At 39.1% G+C, this 20314-nt stretch overlaps 1 protein-coding gene across 4 annotated transcripts in view; it reads right to left on the reverse strand.

The window, feature by feature from the left end:
• nalcn (sodium leak channel, non-selective) overlaps positions 1 to 20314 on the reverse strand; it is an 89653-nt gene that overhangs the window by 45561 nt on the left and 23778 nt on the right. For all 4 annotated transcript variants that reach the window (XM_027166020.2, XM_027166022.2, XM_027166018.2 and 1 more), the window contains 3 exons: positions 6921 to 7052; positions 4854 to 5021; positions 553 to 744 (listed from right to left, as the gene is read on the reverse strand). In XM_027166020.2, coding sequence (XP_027021821.2) covers positions 553 to 744; positions 4854 to 5021; positions 6921 to 7052 — 492 coding nt within the window. The remainder of the gene's footprint in view (positions 1 to 552; positions 745 to 4853; positions 5022 to 6920; positions 7053 to 20314) is intronic.

The raw sequence follows: 20314 nt of genomic DNA on the forward strand, positions 1-20314 counted from the left end.
TATTTAGATCGTGAATAAGCCGAACGAGTCTTGAAAATACGTACGTCATGATGATAAAAAAAAGTTTGTCTGGCCTTAGGCAGTCTTTAAAACCTGCTCACACTGGCTACAGCTACAAGGGTCTAATAAAGATCATTTTACAACTGGCCTATTTGAGCACAGTGTGTGCAAATATCATTATCTTGACTAGTCATCATGCCACCCAGAAAGAAGCTTTGGAAGTGAGCAGCATCTGTTTACGCAGACCGCTCCAAGTCCCAGCACAAACATGCATCAGTGGATCTCCTCTAATAACAGAGAATAAAAAAGATTTGGCTAATGAGAGCCATCTCCTGAGCACTTAGTATCCAACAACCTGGCAAAAGCTGTTACTTCTGCTGACAGATTAAATACTGTGAAGCTGTTGGAAAGTGTGTCAGGCTGTTTCCAAGTTCAGCTTTCACCATGACAGAACTGAAGCCGTCAGCTTACCAGCCACTTTTAGCTATTTCAGTATAGGTATTTCTGATTCGGTTGATTCTCCTCCTTTAAATCCAGCATGTGAGAGTTTACCCGTGGAAAGGTGGTGAAGCGATCCAAGTCCTCCACGAAGCAGAACATCTGTAGACTGATGGCAGACATGACTATGAGTAGACTCGCTGTGAACACCACCAGACTGCCCAGCTTCTTTCCTGGACCAAAGATTTTGTAAACAAAGTCCTCCAGCGCAGGAGAGATCTTGATCAAGCGGACCACTCGCAGCACCTACAGGAACGACAGACAACCAGATGAAAACGTTAGCCGAGTTCTTTCGTGTTTTTCCGTTCAAAATGCAATATCTCTAAAATACAAAATCTTCATGCCTTCCTGAGGTTATTTGTTTTTTGTAACCAATGCTACAGTGCTGTAAATGTCAACAGGTTAGCGGATGATGTTTAATAATCCTTCTATGTCAGTTAGATTGTCTGAGAGGGTCAGGAGGAGCTTCTTCCCTCAAGCCATCAGACTCATCAACATGGACAAATCCCACGACTACATAAATGCTTGTTTACTCCATTGTTCTTCTGCACACTGCACTTTACTGTTACTATATGTAACTCACCTGCATGTTCAATATATTCCCTTTCATTCTGTAATGTTTGCACAGTCTATAAAAGAGTAGGCCAGGTTTTTATTTATGTCAATTTGAGAACATTTGCCCTTATCCAGAGCAACTTACCTCATTGATACAGCTGAATAATTGAGGGTTAAGGGCCTTGCTCAGTGGCCCAGGAGTGGCAGGTTGGTGGAACTCATGACCTTCTGATCAGTATTCCAACACCTTAACCACTGAGCTACCACTTCCCTGTGTATATAACTGTGTACAGTACGTCGCAAATAAAATATTGAATCTTGATTTTGCTTCGCAGCTCACTATCACATTAACTATCTGCCATTTTCTGTACCTCATCCTCTCCAAGAAACAAGAACTAAAGTCTTTGCTTACTAGATATAGTTTCCATAAGCAATACACTATTTCTGTCTTGTTCTTCACCCCACAAATGTTTATGACAGATCATTTTTCGAAGTACGATAAAATAAATAAACACACAGCACAGATGAATTTCCCTTCATACGAACGAACCGATAACTCATAAAAATATCTGGAACTTACAGGAACAATAGACCTTATTGGTTATGTATTGATATGAAAAGAACAAACATTGTTTTCATTCCCATTGTCGTTTTTTTTTTTATTCCTCTGCAATTTCAGCAATTTCCAAATTGCATTAGGTGAACAAACCTGTGAACAATATATCATGATCAAGAAAAGGGAATGTCTATCGATCTAGCTGTTGCAGTCTGCTGCCTCGTAGATTCTTCCAGCCGAATTCCTCCCCTCCAGGACTCGGGGAAAAAAAACCCAATATATAACACGTCCACATTCACATCGATGTGGGAAACCAATAAAAATCCTAACAGAGCTGATACACTGTTGTGTACATCTGCTTAACGACTTGCATTCACATGTTTTAGTAGAGACAAGCATCATTTATTTATTACCCAAAGAGATATTTAGGCCAATCGTATGATTATACACAAACATTTCCTTTTGTATTGCATGATACAGTATGAAGTGAACACAAAGGGCTAATTAGGTTATCTAAAAACATACTAAATAAGAAGAGGAGCAATATTTATGGATGGAAATTATTCATAGAAGCAGAGTCTTCTTCTTTTTTTGTCCTTTTACCAAATTAAATGACAAAGACTTAGTCTGACCTTTAGCACTGAAACATTGAATAAATTACAGAATGGAGAAAAAGAGAGACAGAGAGAGAGAGAGAGAGAGAGAGAGAGAGAGAGAGAGAGAGAGAGAGAGAGAGAGAGAGAGACGATTTATACAAATAGCACTCATCTTGTTATTGGCTTTATTTTAGAATGATAATTAAAATAGTTCACTAAAATAAAACTAATATATATATATATATATAATTTTATTTATTTATTTATTTATTTATTTATTTATTTAAATAGACAGCCCTTAATCTCTTAACGGTTCTTAACAATTAAACCCCTTGATTCTGCTGTTTAACATTAACGATCCAAAAGTACTCCAAACATAAATAGCGCAAACACGCTGTACAGAAATACACCAAATAATCAAGTGACTCACTTCCTGTTTCAAAGCATGAATCACTGAATGAGTTATTCTTGCTTATGCATAATAATCCAGATCACACAGGGGAAAGTAAAAATATTTTACTAATAATATAAAGCACAGCAATGTGCAACTGACCCAACACCCCTCTTGGAAGGGTGATCAGTAAGCAGGTTGTGTCCTTAATGAGGCCTGACCAAAAAAATACAGCCAAAATCCCTTGCTGTTTCTTCCGGCTGCCTTCAGCCATTAACAAACACCTTGTCTGCAAAGTCCCCGATTGTACCAGTTAGCGGGTGTAAACTTTAAATTGTTTTAATACACCATCTTCAAAAAAGAAGATATCAAGCTTTTTGCTTGCAATCACAATCAATCTCCAGCCTGACACAAAGCTCTTTCTTTTAAAATGCTACTTAGTCCTGACAGCTTAAGCCCTTAATCACCCAGGAACCGTCAGCAAGCCCGGATCTACACGCTTTCAGACTTCATCATAATGAAGTCCATGAAAACGACGACAAATCGTTGACGGCTTTAAGAGCCAGGAACTATTAGTTTCACTTTAATTACAAAATAAGCTGCTGAACATCCAGACCGCTTAAGTGGTCAAGAAACAATGTTACGTAATTACGATGTTATACGATGTATAAACAATGTTATGTAAGATGTTATATAAAACACGTACACATATAATGCGTATTTAAATGCATTTTAAATAGCATCATTAATCATAAGTCATTCAGACTCCACAAACAACTTTCACAAGGTTTTGACTTTCACAGCATTTTCATGAGTATCATTTCCTTCAGTTCGTAAACTGCAGCAGTGATTTAGAAAAGATAAAAAGGACTCTGGACATTTGAAACTGCAAATTCTTAGGATGCTTTTTTAATGCTGCAGTTTAGTCTGAAACAGAGCCTGGTTCGCATGAAACATTAGTAACGTAAAAGATGTTATATGGACCTGGAAGCACAGCATGGTACCGAACCTGAGTGTGCCTGTAGGAGGTGGAGTGAGTTCGGTGCACTGATTGTGCATATTCGGGTTCGCACTAGTTCAGGAAGCAAAGTAACCTGTGCGTGTGTTTTAGCCGATGATGACATCATTCGTTTCCACAACACGCATGTACTGTAGCATGAGTGCATGAGTTTCAGGGAAACTTTGTGGCACACAGAGGAGATGAAGTGCTTAACTGCACATAACAGCACCAAAATATAAAAAAAAAAAAAAAGAAAGAAAAGGAAAAAAAAAAAATAGGGTGAGACCATATGGCTATGTTGTATCGATATACTATGAACACAAATGCACCGGCATTTAATAAAATCAAGGGAGTCTGAAACCAGACCAATGCTGTGGTGACACAGGGAATAATCACACTGATTTAAATGTTATTTCACAACAGTGCTGAATTCTTGATTCTGATTGGTCAGATAGAATAGACAAGAATAGAAGCCTTCATTTTGGTCACATTTGCATTCCAGCAGTGAAATTCTTTCTTCGCATATCCAAACTTTGGAGGTCACAGAGTCAGTCAGGATACAGAACCAGGAGCAGAGAGGTTTAAGCGCCTTGCTCAGGGGCCCAACAGTGGCATCTTGGCCTGATCCTCTGATCAACAGCCAATCAGATGTTGCTGATTTATATTCTTTAACACCAGCTCTAACAATATTCCTGCTGCAAGGCACATCACAGATGTATATTATGTGTGGAATCAACTCACATCCACATTGTTCTGTGATTGTTTAAATTGCCATGTGTGTGTTCTGTTTTATGTTCATGTCCTGTGTCCCTTCACATCTTAATCATTGGTTGTTATGTCCTTATGGCCAGCATCAATTTAAACTCGTGTGTGTTCTGCTGTTACCCATGCCGTTTGTTTTGTCTTGTTTACCTTGGATTATGATCTTTGCCTCGCTCGCTGTACCTTTTTGTACCTGCCTTGTCTTTCATATCCTGTTTGAAGATCAACCCTTGTCTTCTTTTTTTTTTGCCTTTGCCTCACGATTTTAATATTTGCTATTCCTAATAAACTGCCTACCTGCATTCTCTCAGCCCCATTGCCTAAAATTATTGATAATTTCTTTCTTTCGTAGGGATTTTGGTAAGGTTTTGATGTCAATACACAATATTAACTATAAACAGATTCAAATGTATTTAAGCTATTTATAATTGTTATGGAATAAAAAGAGTGACAGACATCAGGACAAGCTTTTATTAAATAATTATCCATGCTTACTTGGAAGTAGGTGAGCTGGGAGTGGTAGAGGTCAGGGTAGATGTGCAGGGTAGTGCCCACAACCAACAGAGACTCAAACTTGTGTAGGGAAGAGCTGATGTACCCGGTGAAGCCCAGACACCAGATTTTTAAAAGAGCCTCCAGATCAAACAGCATTGTGAAAGCAACCTGAAAGAGAGAGAGAGAGAGAGAGAGAGAGAGAGAGAGAGAGAGAGAGAGAGAGAGAGAGAGAGAGAGAGAATTAAAGAAAGAATTTAAATAAAATTAACATTATTTTCCCAAACAAGGAACTGAGATACAAATAAATTTATATTATCTTTTATAACTCCCATCATATCCACTTTAATTCACAGCATTAATAAAACAATTATGTATATCATTGAAATAAGGGGTCATAACTGGAACATGACTGTGGCTGCTTATTTTGTTAGGAAAGCTTTTATTTTAGGAGATTTCATCTTTTTGTTAAATTTGCACTGTTGTGATAGAATTCCGGTCCATCCATTACTTTTAATGTTAAGTGTGTGTGTGTATGTGTGTGTGTGCGTGTGTGTGTGTGTACTGCTCCTACTACAGTACATCTGCACTATTTCAGCATACTGCACATAGTCTCAGGCTAAATCTGAACTCTCCTACTCAGTGTTGTTTATAGTGTCTTTAATGTCACTCACTTGCTGTCTGTTCTGTTTATTGTGGATTGTTGATGCAAACCTAAATACCGCTAACACTGCAGTGTGAAAAATAGAATCTTGGATCTTAGATCTGGCCTGGAAAACTCCGTTAGTACTGTATGTGTGAAAGTCTAGTGCATAGAAATGTAATCTTAGTTGTTTTATTTGATAACATCTTTATTATTCAGTCAGTTAAAAAAGCAGCTACTTTTCTTTTGAAACCGCACAAAATATAATAAGACTATTGGTACATAAGATTGTTACATCGGATTTCGACTTTGTCGGTTAATTACTGTTTACGGCATGTTTATGTACCTTTATGTATCTTTTATGACTTTCGCACAGTACTGTATATTTTATTTACAATTTAAATTGTATAGAGTGAAAATCTAAAGAGGGTATTAAGAGTTTTCATACTAATTTTACTTAAAGATGCCCCATTTACTGTTATATACAGTATATTTAACCTAATCTACTTACAGTATGGAAACACATCCCTGCAAAGTATTTCACCAAAGTAAGACATTCACTATGTGAGTAAAGCACAGGTACTGACTCCAAGGTTGGAAAGTATCCTAAACAAAAACACCTGCTTGTCGATTTTAAATATAATAACGTTCTCTTAAAGTAAAGATGGCGACATGTTTTACTGCCAGATTTCCAGAATCCAGCCACAGTAAAATCTGATGGGTTTCCCAGACTGCCCCATATAAAAACAACAACAGACCAAAAGCCCGAATGAACTAGGACCATTACTGACTCCTCAGATCCAAATAAAAAGGTGAAGTGGATTAATAGTGAGATGGAATAGGAACTGAGCTATGAGTATAAGCCTCATGCTTTTCCTCTCCTTATCTCTGCCTTTCAGCTGGGAGTGGGCAGGCAGTCACACACCTTTATCTGTCTTTGTTCCCCACCGTGCCACCTGCATACTGATGGCACAGTCAGAACGTGACAGACAGCACACGTGCCCATAGACACACACACACACACACACACACACACACACACACACACACACACACACACACACACACACACACACACACACACACACACGCACGCACGCACGTACGCATGTTCAGAGCCATTTCCAGAACTGGAACGTGCCTATGAGCTGTTTACACACACACCGATACTCCTCAGTTGATGTAATCTCTGGGCTTAAGGCAGTAAAATGCAGTGAAGGCAGTGTAAAATATTATGCATAAATAAAGCATGTAAACTGTTCTAACAGCAACACTGAGGCAAACACCTTTAGGTTATTATATACTTCTATGTATTATTATTATTATTATTATTATTATTATTATTATTATTATTATTATTATTATTATTATTGATTTTTATTTAAATGGAGTAGCTGGTATAGAAGGCTGACTGCTTGATGGCTTACCTCAGCCAGGTAGAACTCATCATAGTCCTTTTTATGGTTCTTGCCCTTGTAATAGTTGCTGGAGGCCACAATCACATCCATGGCCACCATACTCAGGATAAACATGTGGAACATAGACGAGCCCATCAGGTGCTAGAGAGACACAGTGGGAAAGTCCTGTTTTGGTCATTTGCAAAAAGAACAAGAGCTCTGTGTACCACCTGATACACACCAATTCATTTTTCCTCCAAAATACTGTGATTAAGTGTGTGTTTTTATGTTAGACAAGATGAAAGCATTCATGATGAAAGCAGGAGTATAAAATTCACATTGCATTGGCTCATTTAGACACAGAAACATGCTCTGCTAACCATTCAAATGCCTGATCTAGAAAGATACCACTACTGGGCTATGGATGAGATAAACAAACTAAACATTTCCATTAAAAAAAAACCATTAAAACACTTTTGAAATGCACATTTCAAGTCATGACAAGGTAGCATAGCCCATTCCTCACTGTTGTCCAAAGAGAGCCATAGTGAAGCAGATCCATCATCCTCTGCTGTTTCATAATAGAGTCTATTAATCACAAGCAGGACAGAGCAGGCTTGAGTGCACACTGCCACTGGCCTCTCAGTCCTCCCAGGCTTCCTCAGTCTGCAGCCAATGACAGTGATAAGAAGCCTGGATCAGAACCAGATCCCAACCTCCTGCACCATGACATCTGTCTGAGACCACTTGTGAAATAGTCATAAAAAAAAATCATAATGTGAAATATTAGTATGTTATTATAATTAGAAATGAACTAAAATAACCTTTGTCTTTGTCTTTGATGACTTTTCTCTAAAGCAAAAAATCAGCAGGATAATATCTGGATACACTTGTGCCCTCGATGATGAACAACATTTTTATTGAGCATTATTCTAAAAAAAAAAAAAAAAAAAAAAAATGGTGGTCAGTGGTGGCTCAACTGGTTAAGGTTCTGGGTTGTTGATTGGAGGATCGGGGTTCAAGGCCCAGAACAGCCAAGCTGCCACTATTGGGCCTTTGAGCAAGGCCCTCACCCCTCCCTGCTTCAGGGGTGCTGTATCATAGCTGCCCCTGCACTCTGACCCCAACCTCCTCAGTTGGGGTATGTGAAGAAAAGAATTCCACTGTGCTGTAATGTATATGTGGCGATAATAAAGGCTTCTATGCCCCGTTCTATTCTATTCTATCACTGATACAGCCTTGAAGCCATGGGTTCAACAGTTCTCTTCCACCTTCCAAAAACATCAGGTGGATCGAGAGTAGAGGTATGAAGAGTAGAGTAGAGTTGTGTAGAGTGTAGAATAGGGAACTGTATTAACCCCCAAAGACCAATATGGTGTCAGAACTGCCACAACAGAAGGGCAAATAGCAGGACTATGATTTAACACAAATTTGTGTGTGTGTGTGTGTGTGTGTATGCCGTGCCCTGCAATAAGTTCTATCCTTGATCCCAGTGTTCCCGAATTCATAATGACCCGCACCACGAAGATGAATAATTATATGAATGAAAGATGTCATACAGTACAGACCAAAAGTTTGGACACACCTTCTCATTCAAAGAGTTTTCTTTATATTCATGACTATGAAATTGTAGATTCACACTGAAGGCATCAAAACTATGTATTAACACGTGTGGAATTATATACGTACATAACAAAAAAGTGTGAAACAACTGAAAATACGTCATATTCTAGGTTCTTCAAAGTAGCCACCTTTTGCTTTGATTACTGCTTTGCACACACTTGGCATTCTCTTGATGAGCTTCAAGAGGTCGTCACCTGAAATGGTCTTTCAACAGTCTTGAAGGAGTTCCCAGAGATGCTTAGCACTTGTTGACCCTTTTGCCTTCACGCTGCGGTCCAGCTCACCCCAAACCATCTCGATTGTGTTCAGGTCCGGTGACTGTGGAGGCCAGGTCATCTGGCGCAGTAACCCATCACTCTCCTTCATGGTCAAATAGCTCTTACACAGCCTGGAGGTGTGTTTGGGGTCATTGTCCTGTTGAAAAGGTGGTGTGTCCAAACTTTTGGTCTGTACTGTATATATCATGCTTTTTTTTTATTGCAGCTTGGCTCACAGTAGCACCCTTGGAGCAGGGAGGGTTAAAGTTCTTGCTCAAGAGCCCAACAGTGGCAGCTTAAACCATGATCTTCTGATCAACAACCCAGAGCTTTAAGCACCTTAGCTACCACTGCCTATAATGGATGTTCCATCAAATCATTTTCTCTGCATTTAAGGACCCTTAAGTTTTGCTTTACTAGGCTAGTGGACATGTTTGTTATAGCAGTTACTCTAAGCCCAGATTTGTCTTACATGTTGCACATAATTACTGATCCAGACCTGTTTACCTTCTCCAGTTAGATCTAAATTTGTTTCCCAATACAATATTCTACTTTGAGTGTTTAATTCAAGACGTATTTAAACACAGAAGTATTTAACTGTCTTTTTTTTATTCAGGAGGCTAACTTTTGTGTACATATACGAATTGTAGCTTGATGTATGATTACCGAACACTATTTTGTGGTATTTCTGAATACACAACACACCAGCACAAATTTAGATGTAGTAATCTGAGAAAAGCAAAAAATAGTCTCACTGCCGTTCCACTGAGACGTACAGCCCCGCTGAGGTGAAAGTGTGACCGTGTGCTGTGATTTCTCAAGAAAACAGCAGGATGCTTCCACAAGTTTCCACAAACTACACACCACAGAGTGTGAAAAGCAATCCAGACCCTTTCATCAGTAAGTCAGACAGAGTGAACTGACTCACAGAGAGACTGAGATCCAATAATAATCAAGAACAAAAACAACGATTTTTAGCATTATCAGGTGGACTATAGGGTTTAACGTGTTTTCGTTCTTGAACGATGCTCGAAAGCGATCAGAAAGCAGAAGAAAACATACTGTGCTTTGAAAAATATGGATAAACTGCGACACTTATGTATGGCTTTCCAAATGCAGCCCCACAGACTGTAAGTGGGTGGATAAATTGACAAGAACTAGAGGAAAGATAGAAAAAGAAAAAAAAAGCTAAGTTCAGAAGAGAGAAATGGAACAAACAAAAGCGACTTGCTTCTTGAAGGAATAAAAACAGACACACATATACGCTCATAAGGGAGCTCGTTTCTAAAGCTTATATAATGTAGACTAGAAACACAGCAAATAAATGGTAGAAAAAAAAGCGATCCAGAACAACAGCCAGGAAGTGCACAGAAATCCTTATTGTTCGGATTGAGTCAACACACAGAGCTACACCTTGCAGTGGGAGTAAAATCAGTATAGAACAGCTCTCTGAGTCACAGCCTTCAGGCAGTCATTAATTAGATTACTCAAAATGGGGTCACTAGATATAAAAGAGCTGCGGTTTCCTATGATTTCTGGATTGTTTATCAAATATAGATAAAATAACCAGAAGATAATGCTGACATTCTATTCCATACACAGCACGGTCTGGATGCAACCCCAGCCTAGTACAAAATTTTCACCTGATAATAGTGTAACAGAATTCAATTCATTTTCTTTTTTTATTCTATTTTTATCATTGGATATTGTCACAAAGCGGCTTCCCAGAAATATATCAATTCCGGATATAATTTCGAAATGGAAAACGTATCCCCGTAATGAGAAAGCCAGAGGAGACAGTGGCAAGGAAAGACTCCCCAAGACGATATTAGGAAGAAACCTTGAGAGGAACCAGACGCAAAAGCGAAGCCATCCTCATCTGGGTGACACCAGATAGTGTCATTATCAATCATTACTTGTTTATTATCTTATACCTTATAGTTCTATTCAAAACCATTGGAACGGCAAGACTGACAGACAGACAGACAGACAGACAGACAGACAGACAGACAGACAGACAGACAGACAGACAGACAGACAGACAGACAGACAGACAGATAGATAGATAGATAGATAGATAGATAGATAGATAGATAGATAGATAGACCTCTAGAGAGATTTTTTTTTGTGCTATACACCAAAGACATGTGGGTTTGAGATCTAAAGATTGAGATGGACATGAGACGAGTTTCGGATTTTGTGTCTTTTCACAATATGGCTTCCCCAATAGACAGCTCACTGACTCTTCATGTACTTTTGTGAAACCGAAGGCTAAAACCAAGAGTAGATGATCAACGGTTATTTATTGTTTAAACAATCACCTATTATTTTTGCTTGCTAAAAAACTGGAATATCATGGAGCTGAGCGGCAGTGGCGTTGTAGCTTTGGTGGAGAGAGAAGGTGTGTGTGTCTCTCTTCTCTCTGTTCACCTGTACTTTGTCATGTTGTACGTGTATATTGTGTTTGCTCAAATTTAACCCACAAATTAGCAAAACTGAGCACGAAACAGACGTCGTTAGGAAGTTAGAAAGACTGCCGGTGTTGTGGATTAAAGTCATGGCGGAATACCCCGAGATTGCCACCACAGCACTTAAATCCCTGTTGCCATTTCCGACATGCTATCTGTGTGAAGCGGGGTTTTCTGCAGTGACGGCAACCAAAACAAAACAATGGAATAAACTGAACATAAGCAACACACTTCGGGTGTCATTGTCTCCTATTACCCCCAGATGGAACCGTCTCGTTGCAAAGAAACAAGTTCAGGGTTCTCATTGATTTAGCGTTGTAGTGAGTTAAAAAGGCATGTTTAAATAGAATTAAATTAAAATTTTTATTTAATTGTATAGCCGCCACCCCGCCACCCCCAGCGGCCGCGGTAAAATGATCAAATATTGACCGGTCCACGACGAAAAAAAGGTTGGGGACCACTGGTCTAATACAAAAGGTTCTATGTGAATTAACATGTATATATAACATCTAAATATGTAGACCAGATGGTCTGTGACGTGGCCACCTCCAACAGGGAGCATGATACACAAACAATAAAAAAAAAAATAAAAAAACAATGCTGACATTCTTAAGTCACTTCTCCTTTGTTTCCAAGAACTTATGGGCAACTTCTGAGTATGAGAGTTATTTCTAAATTCATTATAGTTTTAACTTAAAGTTTACTGTATGGAACTGAAGCTTTTATCTTGTTCAATAATGGAATCTTGAGTACAAAACTGTTCTTAGTTCTTGACATTTGCAGCCCTGAGGCTCTCAGTGAAGGAACATCTACTGTACAGCTATCTTTCTGGGTTCTTTGTGGTATCATCCACAGTATGGTGAGATTGAAGCTGTCCGTGTGGGCCTATTCTTATAGCAGTGATGACCCTAACCCTTTGTGACAAAAACTCCAAACAGAAGTAGGGCATCAGGATGGATCAGTCAGATCCAGAGAGCAGAATAAGTCAAGACTCCTTGTAACTCAACGACCAATCAATCTACTGTAAGACAAAAGCTGTGCATCATTCAAACACTCGATTTGATCAATTCTGTAGCAGATCCTCTAGTGCAGCCAATCACATGCATTTATGTACGTTATTCAGCTGAATGAAGATGATCAAGAAAGAAAAGTGATTATTGATATATGAATAGATTCTTATCATTTCCTTACTCTGGTCTGATGAGTAAATCTCTTAATGGACAAAAAAAACACGTCTATGTTGAGTTATAGAGTTGCAATAATGTTATATAGCATATTTTTTGTTGTTTTTTCTAGCCAACTATTAAAGCCATTTTATCCCTACATGACCATTTTGCTCTGTTTAATTCTACGCAGTGAGAAAAGACTCGCCAAGCCTTCCAATCACTTATTTGCAGCATCTGTTGTGATCACACATCCTGATTGTAGTAATTTGTGTAGCTTATAAATTGCACATGGCTGCCCTTTCTCTGTGAAACAATAATCATTTTTATCTCACATGTGCTATTTGAAACATAGGGAATGGTTGAATGTACAGAGCAGAATAAACTGAAAGTTGTAAAGGAAAAGAGAAATGCCATCTGCAAGAGCTGGTTGAAATGTCATTACCATTAAGAGATAGAAGAGACAAATGCCCATGGGCAAAACAGGCAGACTAGGCCACATGTGGAGCTCCAGAGCCGCAAGGCTAGTGTGTGTGTGTGTGTGTGTGTGTGCGTGCGTGTGTGTGTGTGTGTCTGTGCGACATCGCACGTATGCTCGCTCTCTCTCTCTCACACACACACACACACACACACACACACACACACACACACACACACACACACACACACACACACACACACACACACACAGTCATAAGGTGTGTATTAGAGGCAAAAAAACAATAACATCAGATTTAACAAATTTTCCCTTTTATGTATTTTCTGTCACATTCATCTGGCCTGTGAGACTTAACGGTGTTTAAGCATCTGTTCTCTCACTCTTCTGTACGTTACATAAGACATAATTGGTTTTGTAATTGCTAATTAATCTTCACATAGCTTCACTACTCACCAGACTACAAAACTGCTTGTTTTTCAGATTCTTGATATGATCCAATGATTTATTCCTGTCAGTGTTACGTTTACTCCCTCAAAACATGATGTGTTTATAAATCCACTCAGCCAATCAAATTGTATCCATTAAATATTCGAAAATTCTGAATTTTCCCACTTATAAATATTAACATGCTGTATGTACTAAGCATGGCTGTCCTCTCCTCTTTCCCTTCTCTGGTCTGTTTTGTCTTTCTGCTTGTCATTCGTCCCAGTGCCCACGCTCTGTGTAAGATGGGACATGACAAAGCAGTTTGACATTTTCAGCTCCCAGACACTCAGCTCTCCCAAAGGGAGAAGGGGGGGTGTGGAAGAGGATGTAGGACAGACTCCATTTTCTCAGGGTTCAAGTTCACATGGATGCCACAATAATAACATGCTTTGGAGGTTGAAAGCCTGCTGTTGTGGCTTCTGCGTGCTCTACGCTTCGGCTGTCCGTGGTGGTTTGTGAGATTTTCGTTCTCACGTATTATTCCACTGACTGGCGCTGTCGAAATACTTACGACTACAATCGCAACCGAGGTACTCTGGCCTACTTTCTCTGGCTGGTGGCACATGAATGCATGAAGAGGATGTCAAAATAAATTTAATCGCAACAATACTGACGCTGATGGTTTTCTTCCTGCATTTGATACACAGCTGTTTGTATTCTGTCAGCAGCATGATATCCAAGCTTCTATGTCTAAGAAACGTCAGGTGTTCTCTGTGTCTTAACTTCATTCCCTTATTCTATATATCTCAGCAAAGTGCTTAAATCATGACCGAGTTCATATACAGCAACTTGGACGATTCCTGGGTTCAAGAATTATGAATATTTGGGGGTCTAAAAATCACCAGCCCGGGTGTGTGTCAGGCTAACTAAGGGGGGTACGGTGGCTTAGTGGTTAGCACGTTTGCCTCACACCTCCAGGGTTGGGGGTTCGATTCCTGCCTCCGCCTTGTGTGTGTGGAGTTTGCATGTTCTCCCCGTGCCTCGGGGGTTTCCTCTGGGTACTCCGGTTTCCTCCCCCGGTCCAAAGACATGCATGGTAGGTTGATTGGCATCTCTGGAAAGAGATTGTCCGTAGTTTGTGATTGCGTGAGTGAATGAGAGTGTGTGTGTGCCCTGCGATGGGTTGGCACTCCGTCCAGGGTGTATCCTGCCTTCATGCCCGATTACGCATGAGATAGGCACAGGCTCCCCGTGACCCGAGAATAGTTCAGATAAGCGGTAGAAAATGTACGAATGAATGAATGATTGAATGTTTTAACCCTATTTCCTAGTGCCTTTTGCAATAGCAACTCCACCTGGTGCACTAAACAAATCAGCATGAGGAGCAACCTGTGATCAGTTCAGTACAACTATTTGTACCAGTGATTGAATGGTGATTGTCTCTTAAGAATCGGTTATGTTGAAAAAATACAAAACAGACAAATAAAACGCAGTACAGTGTTGTGTATAACTCTCCTGCAAGCACAACATGGAAAGAAACACTAACCAGACTAAAATGTAATGTAAAATGAATAATAATTAGCAGCCCATATGACCCAAGTGACTTTATGATGAGGTCACAAACACATTGTGTGACTTTGTTATAAAATATTATATACTGTATACTGCTTCATGTAGCTTAGTTTGTATAAGAATGCAATAAACTTTCCACCTAGCAGACTATATGCTACTACGAGGGGTTTCCAATCTTATCCGGAAAGGCCTGCAGCTTTCTATGCAGGTTTTCATTCCAGCCGGAAGCAACGCCCGAGTCTATAGAAAGGCATGATCCACAGAGAGAATAAAGTGTAGCTCCTACTAATTGGATTAAAAACCTGCATCAGCAATAACTCTGGTTATCATATTACTATTAGCTGCAACTTTCAGTGTAGTCTGGCTGGAGCTTTCACTTGCTCATTGCTGTAACTAAGATACGTATCATTTGTCCATCTCTGACTATATTGAACATTTAAACATTTGCAGAGCTTCGTCTGTTTCTGAGAATGTGTGTTACTCACCTAGAGTGAAAGAGACGGAGAGGTAAATAAATGTGCTGTCACCTTTATGTGGGCAAATTGGCAGTAAGTGATGGGCAGTTAGTTAACATCAATTCTCAGGGCACTCAGCCCTCCTACTCTGTCACTAAAACAGATCTCTTGGAGACGTACCAATCCAACAGTACTGGTATCGGGATCAATATATTCAATATTGAATAATAGTCACATTCACACCCTCAAGAGAACAACCCATAACCTCGAGCAAAAGTGGAGAAAAAACTAAATTAGAGGTCTTTAGATTTGTGTACAAGGACAGTCTGTCCAGCTATAGACAGGCTCTAAAAGCTGCTAGGGCTGAGCACCTGAGCAAATTCATAGAAAATTCATATCCCAGCTCCGGTTGTCTTCCGTGCCATGAAGATTTGGGACCCTCACTGAGATGAGGCCAACCATGTGAGGATCCTGAGACATCTAGAGATGTACCAGCTCCAGTTGGACTGTGCTTCATGAAGTATTCGGACAAAGAGGAGATGCCAACTCCATGTGGTCTTTAAGGACAACAAACTCCTCATCAATACAACGTTTGTCTGAGTGTTTACTGAATTGGCGTATATTTACAATTACAACCTCCAGTGTCACCTAAATGAGGATGGGTTCCCCTATGAGTCTGGATCCTCTCAAGGTTTCTTCCTTTACCATCCAATTGAGTTTTTCCGCAATTCCTCCACAGTCACCTCAGTCACCTCAGGCTTGTTCATTGGGGACAAATATAAACACATTTAAATATATCTAATATTCATCTTGAATTTTTGTATTATGGTAACTGTTTGTTCTATGTTTATTTTCTGTAAAGCTTTTTTTTAGACAATGTGATTTGTTAACTATGCAAATAAATTTAAATTGGAATTGTAATATTTGACATATTTGTCATATTTTCCAACCGAATCATAGCAATTTGTTTAGCTTAACAACAAATGGCTGTAAAGAGCCAACTTGCTTACAAATAGAGTATTGGAGCAAACCAATACTTAGAGGTGTAACACCAGTATGCTGTCCTTAAAAGGAGGATTCATAAAGAAACAGCCGTAGCAGCTTAACCACTTTATATTCATGCCCACTTATCCAGCATGACTTACATTTATTACAATTTTTACAACTGAGCAGTTGAGAGTTAAGGGCTTTACTCATGGGTCCACAGTGACAGCTTGGTGGTCTTGGGATTTACTGTAAGCTCACAATTTTGCACTCAGTCTTCCCTACAGTCTATAGTTTACATTTACAGCATTTAGCAGACGCGCTTATCCAGAGCGACTTACATTTTTTATACAACTGAGCAATTGAGGGTTAAGGGCCTTGCTCAGGGGCCCAACAGTGGCAGCTTGGTGGACGTAGGAATCGAACTCACAACCTTCCGATTGGCAACCCAACACCTTAACCACTAGGCTACCACATCCCACATCCACATGGATTTGACAGTTCCATGGCTCTGGAGTTGATCTTGAGCTTCCTTGATTACATGGATCAATACCGTACTTTTTTTTTTTCAAGCTACGTATTTGTTAGTTCTACACAATTTCCAAATGAGTGTTTTTCATTTGAGAACATGTCCCACTGGGTGCATAAACAGGCGGTCAGTTAATAGTGATAATATAACATAAGTTATATACTCAGTGGTTTTAAAACAAATGTTGATCAAGTTCTATAGAAATAGTGTGTAATTACTGCAAGAATCAGCATTATCTCGATGTATATCAGTGTCAATGGGCACAGCGTTGTATTGCTAGCACGCTACTTTGACATGCTCTGGTTGTGTTGTGTGGTGAATCTACAGAAATAAATAAAAGCTATTTTTTTTTATCATTCTATCATGACATATCTATCGTTTTCTTTTCTTCATATAAGCAAGTAGATTTATTCCTGTACATATATATATATTTAGATAAATGATTTAAAAAAAAATCTTGTGGCTAACTATATTATACGGTTACGGAAGGTAACGGAATGATGAGAATTATAAGAAACACACTGTAAACGTTTACATTCAAACAATGCTTAGAAACCCTGCAGTATTAACACGCGTTTGAAGATAACTGCTGTTTCTTCTGCTGGCTAAGACTTTCTCTTAAGGCAAATAGAGCATCAAATGCAAGTCATAGAGCCAAGTCATCGGAAAAACTGTTAAAAAATCTTGCTTATGTAACTATATAAAGCAGGTGGCCGGTGAAAAACAGCATAAAACATTTTAAAGAAGTATTCCTGTTTGTTTCAGGGTACCTTTTTTTTTTTTTTACGGACATGACACGACTCTACTGTATGCAGTTTTTGTTTAAATGACCAAGCAGCCCTGTATTTTGTCAGCTGTCTAAACTCATTTCCTGATGAAACATTCAAACTACAGGTATTTTTATTAAAACAAAGAACACACATCGTATATTTCTGTCATAACTGATTAATTGAGTTCGATAGCTTAATTAAGCAGTCAGGCTACAAATAGCCTGTGGGAAGTTTACAGGGTTCAAATCCCTCTGCCTATCAGTGCCATTATTACAGCGTGGTGATTCATGCTCTGGCGCAGATCGGCTGATTAATTAAAGCTGAGCGTTCTCTGGAATTCCCATTTGCTCTCCTGACAGTCGCGGCTAGGTGAGGGACGTGGGCTGAGCCTGGACAGGAGCTTGTGTTAATGAAAAGGGATTTGAGCCGCTGTGATCACATGACCTCTGCTCTTTGTTTGTGTGCACCAATGAGAAAGTAGAAAGGGGGGATGGACCAAGAGGTCGAAGTATAGAATAAATAAAATTAGCAGAAAACGGCAGTCTATTCAAATTCTCAGCAAAAATAAAAGGGGCATTTTTAACACGATTTTGATGAATTGATTATAAAGTACTTGGTAGTTGGTGGTTAGCCACAGAACTGATCCAGCCAGCGACTCTAGTGGGGGATGATGGCAAAGCAGCAAACATTTTTGCAAATGAAATCCTGCCATTAAACATAATCTTTATGTCTGTTGTACTTCCCTACATGCTCCTTTATTCATATATTTCCACTCCCACACCCAGTTACACTTACAGTTACACACACACACACACACACACACACACACACACACACACACACACACACACACACACACACACACAAATCATACTGGCTGTTATTTATGTTTTGTTGGTCTATGTATTTGTATTTTGCACCTAATTTCTCTTCTGTAAATATTGTAATTGTCTGTTTGCATAATTTAAAAAAAAAACAAAAAAAACATAAGCTTGCTGAGCTGACGGCTCATACGTTTGCAAATGATGACTCATTTTACGATGACATAGTGTCAATACTCAATACAGTAATAAACAATACTCCAGATGATATATTTTACTTTATATTTTCAAAAGCTTAGCATAGCAGTAAAATCATAGTGGTTTTGTCTGCATGGAAAAGTAGCAAACATGTTTAAATGAATAATAATTATCCAGTAATAACAAGCAGGTTTTTGAAGCATGCTGGATAGAAACGAGTCAGTCGACACACCGCTACTTCTCCAGATTCTCACAGACAAATGCGGGGACACGCTGATACTCTGTTCATGAACTGTTCACAAACAGAAGGTGCTAAGATTTGATAAGACTTTGGTGTGTGCAAAGAATTTATAACCAGGGAGCAGCTGTGATACAAGTGTCTGCTCTACAAACCTGTAAAGCCTCTACTGTCACTACACTTGGATCAAATACCAACTACAAAACATTAAAAAATATATCTACTGAAAACAAAGATCAAAAATTCCTTAATATTTCTTAGGTTAAAATTCTTCATTGGGACTGAGGTGCTGGGCATTTAGATTTATGGCCTGCTACTGTAGAAAGATGTCAATCAAAAATCACAGCAAAACTCCAGCTCATGTCATTGATGATATTGTACGTTTGGTTAAAACAAAGAACGGTAGTGGCAATAAGGCAAAAGTATCCACATTATTTTATGAGCAACAGCTTAAAAAAAGCATACTGTTTCACCTAAAGTCTACCAGCTACACTAGTTAAAGCACATCTAAAATTCAAAGCCTTTCTCCATGAAGTCAGAAATTGAAAAATTCATTATTTATGATTTTTACAATATTTCCATGACAGTAGACTTTCAGCAAACTCAGTAAGAAAAGTTTTAAACCCTAGATGACTAGTGCGGTCTTTAGCGCCGACTTCTCTAGAAACATCGACGGAAAACTTTTTAATAATTATAATTCAAGGCAATGCAAAGGGTAAATGAATGTCCTTGTGGCCTGTGGAGAGGTGAACAAGGAGACCTCATTAACCTTAACCATTTAATGAAACATGAGCATGTGCTACAGAGGCAGTCAGCTCTGTATAATTGTTTCTCACAGCTGAAGCTCACTCGCTCAATCCGCACAAGTGGAACGCGAGAAAGGAAACACTCTTCAAACTCCATGCATATTAATAAAAAATAGTGTTTCAAACATTATTTCTGTATAACGACTGTCAGTAAAGCCTGCTGTTAGTACGCAGGAGGATACGAAGCCCTAGAGAGTCAAAAATTTGACCGGGTAAAGAATGTGAGACGATAATAAATGACAGGATGGGCAGGATCGCATTCTTTTAATTGCCATTCATGTAATCAGTGGTCTTGTGTCATAGCAAATAATCAGAAGGGTATCTAATAAAAAGCAACAAACAACAACCAAATGTAAGTGCAGAGTGTCTGTGACCTATACCGTAGGTCACTTTCACAACAAATTCCAACCGTTATGGGAAATATAATTCATATATATTTCAAATAATCTTTAATTCCCACACCTCCAGTTTTCACTTCTGACCAACGATGACAAACTACCCGTTGTGTTAGGAGAAATAAAGAAGTATTAGCAAGACTGTATATATCTGATCACCACAAGCTGAGAGACAGCATGTCACAAACACACACACACGCACACACACACACACACACACACACGCACATACACATACATGCACACACACATACACAAGCACATTCTCTCTCTCGCTCTC

Source organism: Tachysurus fulvidraco, chromosome 6, assembly GCF_022655615.1.
Source record: "Tachysurus fulvidraco isolate hzauxx_2018 chromosome 6, HZAU_PFXX_2.0, whole genome shotgun sequence".
NCBI lineage: Eukaryota > Metazoa > Chordata > Actinopteri > Siluriformes > Bagridae > Tachysurus > Tachysurus fulvidraco.